Consider the following 18988-nt stretch of genomic DNA (forward strand, 5'->3'; position numbering starts at 1 on the left):
CTTTACCCCTCTGAACAATGGAGCACAAGCAGACTATAAGGGGAAACTACCTTAGTGAAACACAGTGTTCAGATCAAGACAATATATCATATATCAATACAGCTGCAAAACCGTTCTATACTGCTGTACTGCCACGGTTATTTTTTTTACCATGATTGAGAGTGTGTTGGTGGTACTATAGAATGAAAATGTATTTTCACCCTAATCACTGGAGCTACTGCTGTTTGACACAGACTAATGTGGTTTGATTTATGCCTAACTGAAATCTGTATTTTAACTAGAATGGGATCAGATTCAACTCAAATCCAACCGAGAAACAGTCAAACCAATATTGCAGAAGGCTGCAACTTTTCTCTAACTGTGCCAGTCCAAGGACATGATTAAGTGTAACTGAAATCTGATTCAGCCAGATCCAAATTAGAGCTAAAATACAGATCATGTCTACGGAGCCTCATATGAGGTCAGAGATTTTCCAGTATAATCCAAGTCTAAGAAAGGACTAGCATCATTGTAAGTATTTTTAGATTCAGATATTGTTACTGCTCTGTCTATAGAGACAAGAGTGCAATTACAGAAAGAAAATAACAGAAAGAGACATTAAACTGTTATATACCACACTTGTTCTTCTTCTTGTTTCCCTTGATTTCAGTGGTCTGGCGAGTTGTTGGGAACAAAGATCTCCAGTTCACAGTGTCACAATAGCAGAGATTTTGATTCTCAGCAATATATACTTTGCCTGCGCTGATTTCCCGAAGTGAACGGAATCCCAATGAGGTCACGTTGCTGTTTTTCATCACAAGCAGTGAGTAGCCCCGGCTGAACAAACAGGTATGTCAATGTAAGGTATGGTGTTTTTTATACACTTTTATTTGAAAGACATAACCTACCCATGTGCCCCAGTGGCTGGTAATCAAATTTACGTACAGAATGCAAGCATATGCTGTAAGCTCTCGATTCTAGCAGTCTTTTAGCTTTAATCCTGGTTTTACAAATCTGCTGTTATGTGCAAAGATATGTATATGTTTGCTGTACATGTTTGCTGTTCTATTACATTACCCGTGCGTGCTAGCTGTGCTGTGAATATTAAGACATATATAGACATAATAATAAAACCACTTACGTATGCAGAGTCCGGCCACCAATTGTACTGAGGCTGGAGAACACACCAAAGTCTGGCAGGCTCTTTGGCCAAGACTGGATGTTCAGATACCCTGGTGTGAAGGAAACAGGAAGGACACGTGATAAGGTCAGTGTGTAACTTCTATACCTGCAAAATATCTCTATTTCCCTGTCACACAAGACTGGAAGCAATTCCTTCTCTATATAAAGTCAGAACACTTACCTGTAATTTCTTTCACTGTCTTGAAGACAGTTAGTTTTTTGGGGTCTAGAGCTGTGATGTTTCTCCACAGATCTCTAGAATAAAAAAGTACAGATTATTTGAGATTTTCCCTGGCTATAATCAACACAGCGTCAAACTAAGTATATTTATATATAATGCTAATTTGGCCACCTCCTGGCTACTCCGGCGGAGCACAGGTTACGTGGTACTCTTGCTAGTTGCTAACTCTCTAAACTCATGAGTAGAATTTAAAATTGCTCTACAAATTACCCTGAAGCAGGTTTATAGAGAGTAGCAAACTTGGAAAGCACAGGTCTGCAGAAAAATCTTAGTGAAACGACATCAGACATGTCATACATACAGTTGTGCCACAAAAGTTATAATTAATGTACTCTTTAGGGCAGGTTTATCAAAGTGTGGGAGCTCGCCACAGAAAAGATTTGTAGAAGTGTATTTATCAAATGGTGAACTTTTTCCATTGATAAATTCCCTTCTAAAATACTTTTATTTCTGTCTTGTAGAAAACAGATGGCAAAGGACAAATGCACTGGTCCCTTTTTGTACCTATTTGCCCCAGTGACTGCAACCCTTCTGGAATATATATATATATATATATATATATATATATATATATATATATATATATATATATATATATATATATATATATATATATATATATATATATATATATGTGTGTGTGTGTGTGTATATATATATATATATTTTTTTTTTTTTTTTTTTTTTTTTTTAATATATACTTTAATGAACTGGGGTCAGGAACATTTACTAAGTACAACACATAAACAAAATAAGAAACATCCCGCCCACACAGCTTGTCAAATACATGCCAAGTATCCCCAATGCTGAAAAACATTGGCCTCTATAAATATAGTATAAGTATTAAGAACATCAGGTTCTTAATACTTATAAGAACCAGCTGTCTGGCTGCTTACACTAACCCTCCAAAAGAAATGATTCTGAATATTAGTTTATTTAATACTTACCCATCAATTCCAATAGTGAGGAAGTCCAGGTTGCCCAGGATTTTAGTGCAGTTAACAAACTTATCAATGTTACTGGAATCCACCGTCTGGTATGCACCTCCATACAGGGTCCCCTCACAGGCTGGATTGAAAGAAAACAAAAACAGATTAACAGAAAGGTACTAATTCAGTTCAGGTGATCCCACACACGCTGATATTCCAGATTACCTTTAGGGCATAGCCCAGAACATAGTTCACACATCTTAACTCCATTTTTTTCAACTTCCATTTTGTTACTGGGGCACGCACGTACACAGGAGCTTTGATCAACCACAAAATTTCCTGGAAGATAGGGACCAAACGGCACAGACATAAAATTACAGGGAAAGGCAAATCTACAGCTACAATGATTTACCTGGCTCCAAATTTTAATAATATATTGACTCCTCAAAAAATATGCAATTCATATTTTAAAATGAGTTTCATTCATAAAGTGTGCAATCATTTTTGTGTCTGAAGGTGCAAAATGTCAGTGATATAAAAATCGTGTAAAATTTTGTGGTACATTTGCCTTTTTCAGTATATGAAGGAAACAATGTTGTCTTGTGTGAAAATAAACTTGGCCAACTACATAGATGTTTGCATTTTGCTCCTGCAAGACAATAATAATATGTATGTAACATTTAATGCTTTACAGTTGCTGTGCTTTAGTGTACAATAAAGTTATAAAAAAAGAATATAATAATATTGATACTCGTGGAATAACAATGGAAAGGAGACACAGGCAGCAAAGTTTTGCTAGTAACAACAGTAATCAATCTAATATTTGCTTTCATTACTCTAACTGCATTAGACCTGTAAAAACTGCTAATTGGTTGCTTGGGATGATACTTTTGGTATGTTTTGATACACATATTTTACAGAGAAGATCATAAATACAGATTATAGGACAGTGAACCAGATGAAATTTAGGGTGATGATATATAGGACATTTCCTTATCTGATATGTTTCAGCTGAAGGAAAAGCACTTGGTGTCACCACTCCTATTCAACTGGATTTAAAACAAAGAATAGCACCAATATTGTCACTTTTCACCCTCAAAATGCTCTAGTAAATATTTTTGGGCTGAAATGAACCAATACTGTCACTGTCAGGAATTTATATTATATTCTATCATATTGAAGGGAAACAGCAGGACAGATTCAGGGGCCTTCTATTCTGGCTGAAATATGGTCTTGGATGAAATGTCCTTTGTGCCATCAGCCTTACTCTGCTGATAAGTATATTTTCAGGCTGTCAGATTGACACATGTACTTAAAATGTTGTACAGATGATGTATCTCTTTGTAATTATGCAGCTAGCGGGTGACAAAGGAAATCTGCATGAGTCTACAATAAGAAAGTTGTAGTAAGGAGCAGCAAGTCAAGTTCAAACAGGGCTGCAATAAGTGATCATGGGGCCCCATACTACTAGGATAGCAAGCTCTCCCTCTAGAGGCCCTCATTATTAACCCGCTGACCCCCAACCATCTGGTGATGGGCTTTGTGACAAGTAAAATAAAACCCCAATATAAAAATGGGCATAGACACATGGTTATGCCCCATATCTGATGATCATGACCCCCATGTCGTAACTAAAAAACTCTCTTTAAGGCAGGACATAGGGGGCTTTTGCATCCAATACAGCCTACTGATTAATATATTTTCACCGCTATTTCATATTTGCAACTTTTATTTGCATATACTTACGAGGGCAACTTTTGACGCATGAGCCTCCATATTGATACTTGGCATCTGGGTTGGGTTCAAGTTGAAAGGTTAGCTTGTTGTAAATCAGTGGCTGAGGACAGTGTGGGACACAGGCCCCACTATCATTAAAATGACGACATACCTAAATAACAAATCTTACAGTCAGAACCAAAGTTAATCATTGACAGTGGAGTAGGACTTCAAGCTTTCGAGTCAATAAAGCGTACTTACAAAGCAATTCAGGTTTGAGGAATCTGTGCAGCCCCCAGCACACTCATCATGACAGCACTCAGTAGGGTTCTTGCCAAAGCAACGTCCGTTACACTGCTCTGCACAAATGGTCTTTGTAACTGCCAAGAGAAAAGTCACAGCGACGTACAGATAAAATCCTCATGCTTGCCCACACAGATAGGGAATTCTTTTACTAACTAGCGTTCTAACAAAAGGGACCCTCATAGTTAGAGGGATCTGTTAAAAATGCAGATAGTGGTTTTAACAGCAAATTAATCAGTGAATTAAGGAGGAATGTTTGGCCACCATACTCTAAGTCAGAATGTGCAAATAATGTTGTAGTTCATAAAATAGTATTGTTACATTCATGAATAATTTATTTATGTTTTGTACGTGTGCTAAGCACTATTATAATTGTTTCTTACTATTTGTCATTTTCAAATAATTTAATAATTTGTATTGCTTATATTTTTGCTCACATTTTATCCTTTATTTATACACTGACAGTATGTTACACAGACACGAAAGGAACATACAAACTCCTTACAGAGGCGTGCCAAAGTACAAATCAAACTCCAGTACTGCAAGGCAGCAGTTCCAAACCATGCCACCCGTGTTTAAGATGTTCCAGAGCAGGGGTCCCCAACCTTTTTTACCTGTGAGCCACATTCAAAGTAAGAAGAGTTGGGGAGCAACATAAGCATGAAAAAAGTCCCTGGGGTGCCAAATAAAGCCTGTGATTGGCTATTTGGTAGCCTCCCATGTGGACTGACATACTACAGGAGACTGTGTTTGGCTGTGTACCTGGTTTTTATGCAACTAAAGCTTTGCTTCAAACCAGGAATACAAAAATAAACACCTGCTCTGAGGCCACTGGGAGCAACATTCAAGGGGTTGGGGAGCAACATGTTGCTCGCGAGCTACTGGTTGGGGATCACTGTTCCAGAGCAACACAAAGCAGCACTTAAAGGTATGGTTTACCTTTAAGTTAATTTTCAGAAGCACATTTATTAAAGGTCAAATTTCAAATTCATGTGAGTTTTTTTGAACTCTATTAAATTTGAAAATACTCAAAATTTGATTGGGGGTTATTTAATTAAAAAATTAAATATCACACAAATTTTATTGACTCGAAAACTCGAATCAAATTTGACTAAACTCGATTCAAGTTTTATGTCAGGAAGGCTACTAACGATTAGTCCCTGTACCTCTACCATTGACTTATACATGAACTCATCAGGTTTTAGGTGGCGAATAGTCAAATTCGAGTTTTTAAAGGGCCAGAGTGTGATAAATCTTGAAATTCGAATTAAAACTCTAATCGAGTTTGGATAATTCACAATTCAAATTTGAGAGTTTTGACAATAAAAAATATTTGAAAATTTGAATTTTCAATTCGACCTTTAATAAATCGGCCCCTTAGCATGTTATATTATAGCCCATTTTAAGCAACCTTTCAATTGGCCATGGTTTTGGAATTATTTGCCTTCTTCTGACTCTTTCTAACTTTAAAATAGAGGTCACTGACCCCATCTAAAAACAAATGCTCTGTAAGGCAATAAATGTATTGTTATTGATCATTTTTATTTATCAAGAAAAGCTGCTATGCACCAGATGGAAAAGGCATTATACAAAAGTAAAAACATATGGATAAGTCAAGTGCCACAGCACATGCACTATGCTTTTTCTACTTGAGTATACTTACATGTTTGACAATTTGTCATCTCTGGTCCCCAACATTTTCCATCACACACCTGGTCACATGGTTTGCCTGCATGAATGGAGAGAAACACTAGTCATAAAGTAGACAATGACTTCAAGACTAAGAAATCTTCAACTTCCAAAAGTGTAACATGGCTGGCTGTGGATCTATGAAACCCATACTGCTGCTGTTTGCTTGCTACCAACGATCCATAAATTCCAGTATTCTCCAAGTGCTTATTGCAGAATCAGGGTTTATATACATATACATATATGTAGAGGCACATTTATGAAAGGTCACATTTTGAATTCATGTGAGTTTTTATAAAACTTCCCTAAACTCCCATAAATTAGAAATTCGACCAATCCAAAATTATTAAAAAATTAAATTTTGCTATGGAATTGACCTGAAAACTCGAATTGAATTTGATTCGAATTTTAAAAACTCGATTCGAGTTTTTCTTAGAAAAAAGCTTGAATTTCAGGAGGGCTGAAAACAACTCAAAATTCATCCCTGGACCTCTCCCATTGACCCATTGGGTTTTAGGTGGCAAATAGTCGAATTTGAGTTCTTATAGGGCCAAAGTATGATAAATCTTGAAAAAAAACCTGAAAAAACTTGAATCGAATCTGAATAATTCCCTAGTCAAATCGGACAGTTTTGACCATAAAAAAAAAACTCAAAAAAATTTACATTTTCAATTCAACCCTTGATAAATCTGCCCCATAATGTAGGCATACATACAAGTCTCCAAATTGTTAACTTAAATACAAATAAAAATAAACTTGCTAATGGTCAAATGAGAGCTAAACATAAGAATAAATACTTTAAAAAAAGGGGGGGAAGTCAACCTATATCATGAAGGTATATAATAAGTACTATATTACACACTGTAAGTGAGCTGATTATTCTCCTCTTATAAGAAAATAATAGACTGTGTAATTTGTTTATATTAGAAAAAAAGCTGTTCTGGGTCTGGTAACAATCGTTACATTTCAGACACTGCTGGACTCTTAGACTAGGATAAGAGATGGCATGAGTTTTGCCAAGATTGGGTTTGTTTTGGCACTAAGTTGGGCATGAGCTAATATTTGCTAGAAGGGCTTGTAATATTGAAGAGTAAGGAGTGTATGGCTCCTTAAGTTAGTTTATTGTATTGACCATAGGTGTACATGCAGAATCACACACACACATACCTACAAAACATATAATTATAAACACACACATATATATTCTTCATAGCAAAACAGGAAAGATGGGGCACAAGTGTAAGAATTCTGGTACCTCATACCATACGTTTCGGGGGGTGGGGGTGACACCTGAGGACAGGACAGGGTTATACACCTCTATAAAACATTGTGTATGGTGTTTATTTGTTGTCATGTAAAATTACTTGAAATAAAACACACACATACTTTTTTGACTGTAAGGGGATCCATGCATCATTTTGCTTACACATTTATATTTTGTCAGCTGAACATGAAAAGGTGGATCAAGGGGCATATTTATCAAGGTCCGAATTTATCTCAATATTTCTAATATCCAACTCCGAATTCCTGAATGGAACTTATTAATGAAGAAATAAGCCCGAAAAAATAGGTTTAGGCAAAACTCCGAAACTTCGGTGCTTCCCCTGCAAAAACTATGTTTTGGTTTTTTTTTGGAGTTTTCGGGTTTTTTTGCTCCAAATCCCAGAAATCATCAGATATCGGTACAGACATCAGCGCAGACATTGGGACCTTCCCCATTGACTTATACAGGACCCCGAGAGCTTTTAGATGCCGGGGTTTCGGATTTCAGAGTTTTTTCGTAGTTGTTTTTTTTGCTCCGAAAACTACAAATTATTCGAGGTTCGTATATTTGAAAGCTTGATAAATAACCCCCAAGTGATCACCCATGGTGTAAGTACTGTGGGGGCAGCGGGTGCCACTGGGCCTCTCACCTCAACAGGCCCTCAGGGGATACCTTGCATGATTTTCTACAAAATGCTGTGGTATGAATGCAGGGTAGAGAGTGCATCACTATTGTCCCACAGCTTGAGAGATGCCCCCACTGACAAAAAATGTGTTACAGCCATTTGACATTCTAAAGGGAGTCAATACAGTGCTCCCACGCTTCATCATGGGTATATTGTTTAGCTCTTACATGTATAGAATTTTTAGGGTGTATTTATCAAAGGGTGAAAACAGATCAAACGCTATAGTGTGCACACTGATAAACATGCCCCTAAAAATCCTTTAAAAATGGTTTTGATACATATGCCTCGCAGTACTCATGTCAGGGATCTCAAATCTGTGGTCCATCATCTGTTGTTGAACTACCCCATCCCTGGGGTCAGTTAAAATAAAGACAACATTACTCATGATCAGGACCACCATCAGAAATCACAGGGCCCCATACGACAAAATTTCCTGGGCCCCCTGGGCTGTGCCCACTGCAAGCCCCACCTACAGGTCCGCCCTCCCCACCCCACAGGTCCTCCCCCACCACACCATAAAAAAAAAAAAAAAAATATAGGTGGCTAGGGTTCCCACATGTTAATAAAAAATAAAAAGATATTGGTGGTTAGGGCCCCCCATAAAAAAACATTTGTGGCCAGGGTCCCCCCTATTAAAAAATATTGGTGGCTAGGACCACACATTGGGGGGGCCAAAATTGGTGGCCAGCCCCCCCCCCCCACATTATAAGAAAATTGGTGGCCAGGGCCCCTTAAACGTCCATGCCTTCCCGAAGTCAACCGCTCTCAGAAAGATGGGGGCCCGGCTAATCAAGTAAGTGTGGCCCCCTACAACTCTCCCCCCTGTCCCACCCTGATGGCTGCCCTGCTCGTGATACCACTTGTCTACCAATACTTTGCATCTCTGTAGCACTACAATACAATGCTGTACTTTGTGTATTTTGGACTTTGTGTAGACAGACGTGATTATACAACAGTGGCAGTAAACAAGGGTGTGCAAATACAGTCTGGCAGAGAGTTTCACACACATTCACTTGTCAAGCTCATGATGCAGAAATCAAAAACACCTTTTGTATAAATCAGGGACACAGGGTGGTGTATCTTGATCTCACTGATAGAGGCTCTGCGAGTTCACATATTTGTTAGGGAGGGAGAACTTTAGCCGTACAACTGTGCTATCGTATGATAAGATGTGGCAGAAAGCCAAACTCAGGTAACTAAGTACACAAGATTCCCCTTGTATCAACACTTCAGGTCGACAGAAAACATTTGCAGAAGTCTGACCTAGAAAAACAACCAATCTTGAGATGGCGTATATTACAAGTGCACCTGCTCAATATGCTACTGAAAGACTAGTGCAAGATTTGCCCCACAATAGTGTTGCATCTGCTGTCTGCATGGAAGCCCGTCTTCCCTTGCCCACCGTAAAACACTTTTTCACTAACTACATTACTCACAGTCTATTGCATTATCCTTGATCTCAATTGTTGCGTTAGAATCTTGCACAATGTCTTTCCAGTCAATGGTGTCAATGAAGCACAGGTGATCATTTTTGGTTATGTGAACTCCACCAGCCAGGATTTCTGTGAAACAGAAGGAATTGCAGAGGTCACCACCACACAACAGGAAATTGCTGCATAAACTTTAAGTGCAGTGCTTACAACTATTTCATACATTTATTTTACTCATATATTATTAGAGATTATTTGCTTAAAATGAGAGGGCTTTCTCTTCACTCAGAGCTTTCTGGATTATGAGTTTCCAGATAAGGAATCTCAATCTTGTAGTAATTCCTCCATTATGAGCAGCGCACCCTTCTACTAGAAGTTGTCATGATATCACAGTAGAAGGGTACACTGCTCATCCTCGAGGAATTACTACACTATAATATTGCTATGGCCTGTTCTTGTCTCCCTTCTAGCCCAGCTGCTCACGTTTTAAGGCATAAGAGCAAAAGATTTCATTGCACACCTGAAGCCTGTACATTCAAGTTTTTTGAGTTTTTAGAGCTTAATAAATCTTGAGTGTTTGAGTTTCGGAAACCTTTATTTGAATTTGTGAATTTTAGCAAAAAAACAGTTTTGCTGTAAAACTCAAAATCAAATGTTAACAAATTCGCTCCATAGTGTATATATCAAGGTGACGGGTATGGATAGACCATTGTAAAACAAATACAAACCTGCTTAAAATCCACAGAGTTGAAGTATGTCTGTTGTAAACTTAGTTAAGGGCTTAATGCATGTGGGCTTTGCTATGGATGGCCTATGGATTCTTATTTGTGCTGTGCCCATGTGTATGTCCTTGCTGTTTAGTGCTCATTTATTCTCTTTTACAAATAAAAGTAGATGACAACAATGTGGACAACATAAGAGGATGCTGCCATGCCATGCCTAAATCCATGTAGCACCACATTCAAGGGTCAGACAGGGCCGAAATCAGACTGCTAAAATACTCTTCTCTGTTGGTGTGCTGAAGCCTTGTGTCGGCTCTGGTACAAACACACTCTGCGAATTTTGGCTGAGAAGTTTTGCAGCTCTTCACTGATATCTGCGGAGTGTGTTCACTCTAGAGTCGAGTCGATGCTTTTGGACACAAACAGAGAGGATTCTGCTAGCAGTGAGGGGCTGAAATCGTCCTAATATACCCTCATAATGCTCAACTGGTCTGTCAGTCTGGGGTTCACTTATGTTGAATTTTTTTTATCAGAAAGTGATATTAAAACTTGCACCCAGCAATCAGAATGAAATTTAGCCACTCTCTATTCATATAAATATTTATTTATATTTTTGTCAATGGTCTCTTATAAATTGTGTGCCATATATTCTTCTTCTCAGAACATATATTGTTTTTCTTCTTATTCACTTCCCCTTTAACTGTTTGTTATAAGTTAAATGTATTTGTATGAGTGAGAGAGTGCCATACTTTGGAACCAGTATAACCTGTGTTCTACACCCTGGATAGAAACAGGTTCATATACACACCTGTTTCTTTACTGCTTTATAGCTGGAAAAGGTCTAGCAGACAAAGAAGAGCAAAAACAAGGGCCTAAAGTTCATTGGGGTGTTGTGCATTTGTATACATGTTTATGAAAGGCATCAGCAGCGGGTGCAGGGTGTGGAGGGTGTAGATTGCCTATAGCAGGGAGTGCACTGGCAGAACAGCTTCTTGTACTCTCTAGCAATCATCACTAATCCCCACTATTGATGGCTGTGGAGAGATGACTAATGATAATATGTAATCTATGCTAAGCAACTGAGAAATGCAAATTAAATGGGTTGTTCACCTTTGAGTTAACTTTTAGTATGCTATAGAGAGAGATATTCTGAGATAATTTGCAGTTGGTTTCCATTGTTTTACTATCTGTGGTTTTTGAGTTATTTAGCTTTTTATGCAGTGGCTCTCCAGTTTGCATTTTCAGCAAACTAGTTGCTAGGGTCCAAATTACCCTAACAACCATGCACTGATTTGTATAAGATACTGGAAAATGTATAGGAGAGGCCCTGAATAGAAAGATGAGTAATAAAAAGTAGCAATAGCAATACATTCGTAGACTTAAACAGCAGTTGTTTTTTAGATGGGGTCAGTGACCCCCATTTGAAAGCTGGAATATATATAATATATATTATAATTTGTATGAATAGTCTCCCCTCGTCCACATAAACACTTCCACACACACTGACAGCCAAAGAATGAGACTCACCTGTCAACTTATGGAAGCCAAGTTTTTGGATGCCCAGTGAGCCATTAATCTGGTTGTTGAGCGACATGTACAGAGCGTACTTTTTGTCATAGAGGTGGGCCCCTCGGATCACACGTAGGTTTTCGAGTGGCACGTATGTGAAAATATTGACAGCAATCAGAACATATCCGGTCACCTCCCGTATGGACTAAAAGACAAAGAGAGAGAGAGAGAGAGAGAGAGAGTGTTAGAGCAAAAAGAACCCTGAATTGGTCTGGCCATGCATGACCACTGTACTGCACTCAGAGCCTTAGAATTCCCCCATTAGTAAAGCTAAAATAAAACGATATGTATAATTAATACAGGCCAGCCAAGCCACAAGAATCAGTTATTGTTGGGCCCTAGGGCTCACGATCGGATCAGCCCGATATCGCCCACTCCAATGTGGACATCGCCAAACGAAGTCTAGATGAGAATTGTCATGTCATTTCTTTGGACCTCTGCCTTGATTAAAAGCTCTCTTGAGATAGAGATTGTGAAACAATGACACAGATTTGCTTTTTAACTCCTAAATTACAATGTTTTCTTTCTCTGAATATTATATAATATATTTCAATTTGGCGTATTCCATGTATAGGTCTTGTAAGGGATATCAGCACAAAATGTTAATATGATTTAATTTTCATTCCTCCTTAAATTAATAAAAAGTACAACCGCTGAGTATACTAAGCATTTCTTTCTGCAAAGACGTGCACATTAAGGCATACGAGTAGGGGTTGCCATATTGCTATCTTGGATGAATATTCTATTTCTATTATCGCAACATCATCTAGTTCTGGCCACTAGAAGCATTCTCTTATTTCCAACTGAGTAAGATGAGTAAGAGATCACTGGGGTCCATACAGAGAATTTATTCTGCCTCTATTTACTGGCTGAAAGCCTTAGGCCATATTTGATCTTTGACATTTTTTTTATTCTTAAGACAGATCTGTGTCTGTGAAAAGAACGTTTGCATTCTTATAGTGTTATAGGTTTTATTACCATTCCTGGGCAGTTAATTAATTTTATAGACGAATTCCCTTAGTGTTTACATGGCCAGTTTAACTGTGAGGCACAGTGAGTTGTAACTTGAGGTCATCATGTAAATAGGCTCATCAATCTTCAGCTGGAAATAATAAAACATAAAGTGGCCACTGAAAGGCATTTGGGAGAGATGGCAATGCTGGGATATCATTAATGCACAGGACCACTTGAGAGCTCAACATGTACTCTTTTTTTATATTCATATACTAAATATCATTTGCACCAATATAGGAATTGCCTTGAGCAATGGGCAGCATTATTATACTATTATGACAATTTACTGGGGCAGGGAGCAGACAAAATAAAGTACAGCAATATCTATTTTCTTTTGAATAAGTCCTCACAGAATTTTAGGCCTTGTGGAAACCACATCTTTCATTTTTTTTTATCTTATTGTGCTTCAATAACCAACAACTGCAACATCCAATGAAGAACATTCTAGTATGCTGTAGGAACAAAGACAATTGCCAGGAAAAGGGACATGTGTGGGGGGACCAATTGTTTAAAACTAGTGGTGGGGTTTCATTAAGTCAGTTGACTCCTGATGACCACGTGGATACTGTGGATTGAAACTCGTCACAAAGAATACTTTCACTGAGAAATTAAGCGCTCCTATTCTTGAAACCTACAATCCAAATAAGGCCTTGTAGTCTCAGAATTTGGGGTGGTTAAAGGGATGGGAAAACATGAATTTTTACAAAAGGCATCAGTTAATAGTGCTCCTCCAGCAGAATCCTGCAAACAGATTTTTTATAATAAATTTTGAAATCTGTTAGACATGACATGTTGTGAGTTTCTCAGGTGCCCTCAGTCATGTAACTTGTATTCTGATAAACTTCAGTCACTTTCTACTGCTGCACTGCAAGTTGGAGTGATGTAATTGCCTTCACTTTCCCCCCAACAGCCCATCAGCAGAACAATGGGAAGGTAACCAGAGAAAAGCTCCCTGACATAAGATAACAGCCCCTTTGTACATATGAGAACAACAGAGTCCCACTGTGACTCCTTCAGCTATATTGAGTAGTAATAAAAAATAGTTTATCTGAAAGCAGATCCATTGTGAAATGCCGGCTCTTTCTGAAAGCACATGACATGAGATAGCTGCCTACACACCAATATTACAACTAAAAAAATACATTTATTTCAAATGGTAGAATGAATTACATAAAATGTACACAGTGTCATTTAGTAATAAAAACTATACCATTTTTAAGAGGCTAATAGATCCTGCAAGGGTTACTGAACACAACAGCAACTTTTTGCTTCCTTGACCTACTGGTATATTTAATTTCCTTGACATTTCAATTTGCCATGATCAGTCTGTTATAAGTAGAATCATAAAAACAAACATCTGACTTGCTGTTATACATTACTGCACTGGTGTAGATTTGCCCAGGTTTATTAAATGTGAACCAAGAGGTAAGAGTGGCAAACCATAAATATGTTAGTCATCACAGAATAAATTAAAATAACACACGTCAGAGTTGGCAACATTTGTTTTGTCCATTCACATACTGGCATGTATACATTAGATCCCAGAGATGCCAACTTATATGTATACGGTCACCCCAAGTGGGGGACGTGTGGCTTATTTTTAAATGATGACAAAACAATTTTTAAAAAAAATAAAAGTTAGGGTTAATTCTGCTTAAATGAAGCTGGGCAGGTAGCCTCTCTCAGTAGAAAAAAAACACACCCCATTTAGAGCTAATGATGATGGGTAGAGTAGGGAGAGAAAACCAGTTGTTCAGTGCTTAGGCATGGAGGCTGGTTAAACAGGACAGGCCAGAGCTACATTCCAGCATCACAAGCTTCAACACACCATAGACTGACTAATGTGCTTGGCAGTGCATAAAGTATCTGTCATTATCTGCAGGAAGCCCACATGCATACATATACAAGCTAAGAGCTGAGATAATTGCCATTGGTAACTTTAAGAGCTGAACTTCCATTTTTTTAAACAGAAGTTTAGTGCAGAGGGGGACAGCACTGGGGCTGGTTCTGCCTAAGTTGCAGAACCCCCATCATTGCTGCTGGCAGCAGTGTGACCTGTTGTGTGTAGTTGTGTATAAGGGTGCAAGTGTTTTGTGTATGGTACTCTTAGCTCACCAGCACTTGCCCTTGCCCACAGAAAATGAGTACTTCACAGTGAAGCAGATTACATATCTCATAAAGAGGTAACAAACGTTTTATATGTAACGTTTCTTTTCCATGGTGAAAGGATTTGTTCCAACATGAAAGATAATTGCCAGAATCCTTTCTTCCTGCATACTATGGAATTCTGGCCAACTGGCCTGTGGGACCAACTGACAGATACAGTACGAGAAAATATCCACGTGTATGGCCACTTTTTTATTATTCCATTCAGGCTGATGTCTCCTTTCCACTTCCATTCTGACAAGCAACAATAGCAGGATTGCAGGATGATTGTTCTCAATAGCCCCCCTGACTGCCAGGAAGTATGGTTAAGGTTGGCCAAACTATCCAATCAAGTCTAGGTGTGTTTGGCCAGCTGTACTCCCAAATACGGAAATAAAATGTTGGTTGTAAAAACTGTTGTTAACTCATTGGTAAGACAAGTAAAACAAGAAATCAATATATCTAGAATTCTTTTGAGCACAAGTCACAAACAAGTTTGTCCTGCAGTTTAATTTAAAACAATTTCTGCCAGCAGGTCCACCCTCAGTAAACATGGGACCCCATACTACTACATTGACAAATATCTCTAAAAATTTCTAAATATCTCAAGTGACAAACTCTCTTCAACAAAGATTAATACATTTTAGTTTGTGGTAGGCAATAGTAATTTGATGAGCTGTTATTTTGGTTGAGAATGTGTGAAATGTCTGGTGATATTGGTCTGTACTTGGGCACCTATGTTGGATATATGGTAGGAAACAGAGCAGCAAAATATTTATACAACATTTTTAAATGTTGCCCTATATGTAGAACCATATATACTCTGTAAATCCATGACATGGCTACATCACTATGGCCAGAGGATGAACTATGAACAAAACATTGGCATCCTTATGGAAAACAATGTTAACACCAAAGGACTAATATTAGTCTCTTTATTCCTTACCTTTAGAAAGGATAAGTCCCCATTGTTATCAATTAGTACAATTTCCAAGTTGCCCATAACAATATTGCAATTGCTGTACATGTTCTTCAAGGTGGAGAGCTGGTAGTCTGAGTCACCAGACACACTGAGACCATTCATTGTTCCAGAACACACTGCAATAGAGAAACACATATTCATTAGAAGGCTGTGAAGCCAACGAGAGAATACTATTGTTTTACATTATGTCCAGGGTATCTGATTGCTAAGAGATATGCAGCGGGGGTCACTGGACCCATCTAGAAACAAATACTCTGTATGGCTACAAATGTATTGTTATTGCTACTTTTTATTACTCATCTTTCTATTCAGACCTTCTCCTATTCATATTCCAGTCTCTAATTCAAATAATGCATGGTTGCTAGGGTAATTTGGACAATAGCAACCAGATTGCTGAAATTGGAAACTGGAGAGCTGCTGAATAAAAAGCTAAATAACTCAAAAACCACAAATAATTAAAAATGAAAATGAATTGCAAATTACTCTCTACATAGTAAAAGTTAATTTAAAGGTGAACAACCCCTTTAACATTTTAATAGAATAAAATGCCCAAGAACTGGCAGTACAAGAGCTTCTGAGCAGTTTGCATTGCAGGCAATGGGAAGCAGCAGGGCTGCTTTAATTGCCTCTCTGATGTCTGAAATATACCAATGGAGAAAATGTCCAGTTTGCCTTCTGGTGAACACTAAAGATTTGGCTGAAGTCGAATTTCCAACTGAATTCTGGATTTAATTTATCATGAAATGTAATATAATTCAGCCTGTGAAAATGTGACATTTTCCTACATGGAAAACTGGACAGCATTTATCACAGCAACACCTCCGTTCAGCAAGTGATGTTCCTACTCTAAACATGGTGCGTGTATATAATTTCATTTTCTATAACAATACCCCCAGGCATTCAATATTTTCCCATAGCACTATGTAAACAAACCTATACACATCATCATAGATAATTCCTGATTAAAAATTCCAAAAGAAACACTTATTTCATCATTTCTCCAGATACTGTTTTCTCCCCATTCTTCCATTTGGATACACAGAGACACAATCTAATTATGGAAATGAGTCCCCTGTATTCCCCAATATCCTCCCTCCTGCTAATAACTGCAATAAAAGAGATCTTTAGACAAATTGACAGATAGGGGTAATTCCCCCCCCCCCAAAAAAAGAACTGGGAAAGGTCAGACTTTAGAAAGAATCCAAACAAATCTGAGAACAGTGACAAGTCTCCAAGCCATACTGCCCCCCGCCTCTGCTTGTCCCAGGAAGAATCACTGTTCTCTGTGCAGGACACAATGTGTCCTTCTCTGTGTCTGGACACAGCCGTTCATTGTGCCCTGGGCAGGATGCAGGAGGGCAGGAATCTGATGGGGCTCAAGGACCAGAACAGATTTTACAAACAATGCAGTGTATTTTACATAGCCTGTGCTCTGTGCATGGGTATATGTATTACTAGTATATAAAAGCATGTGTGCACGTGCATACAAAGATATATCAAACAGTTGCATGACCACTGTTCCTCAAATGTTAATCAGTATTGTGAAATGTATACATATGTATCCTCTTAAATGGGAGACCCTGGAAAATGAGCATTTTAATGCTAATAGCTTATAATAAATAGACAATGCCACCAAAAAAAGTGATCTTTATTTTTAAAATGTAAAGTTAATGGCTGAAATAGCGATTCATAACTTACGGGCCCACACCCAGAATTGGGACTCACATGATGGCTTTTGATAATGTAAACCAAGAGCTTTGAGTGTCTCAGTTGAGAATTTTTTTTTTCTTTAAAGATTCCTACCATAAAACCTTCAAAATGAAACACCTTTAATAAAGGAGCCATGTGCAGGGTGCTGACATTTCTACAACCTCACATCAGGACTACTTTATTTCTCGTTCTTTTAATGAGAACGTTGCCAATGAATGCACTTGATTTGGGCTATTGAGACTTCAGGGCACCATGAATAGCTCCTTTTATAAAGGTTACCATTTAAAATGTTAACGTTGGAAGTTGTGAAGATTTAATGTGTGAAATATTGGTCTGAAGTCGCCAATACACTTCATTATTTGTAGAGCAACTGTGCAAAGTGCTTGCCAGGAAGTTTCTCTCCTTGATACGCTGTGCATCAATACATTCAGTTGAAATCCCAAGAAAAGAATAAAGTCCTTTTTATTTGTATTGCATAAAGCAATGCAAACCACACTCCAGTTACACCCGCTGGGCCTTAAATCATCACGACTTCCTGAAGTTTTCTTTCGACAAACGTTAACTCTTTAGTAAACAATGATCCAAAAGTTAAAAAAATATTTGGAAACATATTTATTTTGCTTTCTTTACAAAGACATCTTTTACTTTAAAATTAAAATAATTAGCACAATTGTTATTTGTATTACTGTCAAGTCCGTTTCAACCCCTTTTGACCAAATGGACAGTGTTTATTCATAATGTCCTCTTTCCTGTTTTGGTCTATACGATTCTCAAATTCATGATTGCTGCTTTGAAGTCTATCCATTTGCTGCTTTGGAGTCTATCCATTTTGCTGCTGGTCAGCCCCTTTTCCCTTTAAATTTCTCTAATATAAGTATCTTTGCCATTATACTGTTTTTTTTTGTTTACAATGGGCAGATTACATTTGATCATAAAAACGTATGACATGGTTTATCATGTGAAAAATAATTTAAGTCTATGGGGAAATTTAGGATTGACTTAGGAGAAGTCAATTGAATTAGGTTTTTCTCAGTTAAATGGAATCTGCCTCTATATGTCCTACTTCAAACAGCTTAAATCTTGTATCAAAAGTAAGTGAAATGTCTTGCTTGCTTTGGTCTAAGATCAATTTGTTTGTATCCTTGCCCTCCATGGTATCTATAAACATCTGTCCAATCCAAAGTACAAAGGCATCAATACTTTTCGTGCAGAAAAGGCTGGCTCTAGTGTTGGTGTTTATTTTCATAGATATCTTTTCTAGGCCTTTCATTCTTGTTCTGCATTGTATTTCTTGACTGCTACATCCTTTGATGTTAAGAATTGATCCAAGAGAGCAAAAGTAGTCAACAACTAGTCTTCATCATCATCACTTCTCCTGGAACCATAACCAATGTAACCCCAGCTGTAGTCTTTTCTTACAATTGTCTA

General features: G+C 37.8%; 1 protein-coding gene across 1 annotated transcript in view; it reads right to left on the reverse strand.

The window, feature by feature from the left end:
• erbb3.L (erb-b2 receptor tyrosine kinase 3 L homeolog) overlaps nucleotides 1-18988 on the reverse strand; it is a 64920-nt gene that overhangs the window by 16170 nt on the left and 29762 nt on the right. Inside the window, exons 2-12 of the mRNA XM_018247402.2 lie at nucleotides 15815-15966; nucleotides 11668-11854; nucleotides 9425-9550; nucleotides 6014-6079; nucleotides 4309-4427; nucleotides 4078-4219; nucleotides 2557-2670; nucleotides 2350-2470; nucleotides 1343-1416; nucleotides 1121-1211; nucleotides 614-816 (exon numbers count right to left, since the gene is read on the reverse strand). Of these exons, the coding sequence (XP_018102891.1) occupies nucleotides 614-816; nucleotides 1121-1211; nucleotides 1343-1416; nucleotides 2350-2470; nucleotides 2557-2670; nucleotides 4078-4219; nucleotides 4309-4427; nucleotides 6014-6079; nucleotides 9425-9550; nucleotides 11668-11854; nucleotides 15815-15966 (1395 nt within the window). The remainder of the gene's footprint in view (nucleotides 1-613; nucleotides 817-1120; nucleotides 1212-1342; nucleotides 1417-2349; nucleotides 2471-2556; nucleotides 2671-4077; nucleotides 4220-4308; nucleotides 4428-6013; nucleotides 6080-9424; nucleotides 9551-11667; nucleotides 11855-15814; nucleotides 15967-18988) is intronic.

Source organism: Xenopus laevis, chromosome 2L (assembly GCF_017654675.1).
Source record: "Xenopus laevis strain J_2021 chromosome 2L, Xenopus_laevis_v10.1, whole genome shotgun sequence".
NCBI classification, from domain to species: Eukaryota; Metazoa; Chordata; class Amphibia; order Anura; family Pipidae; genus Xenopus; species Xenopus laevis.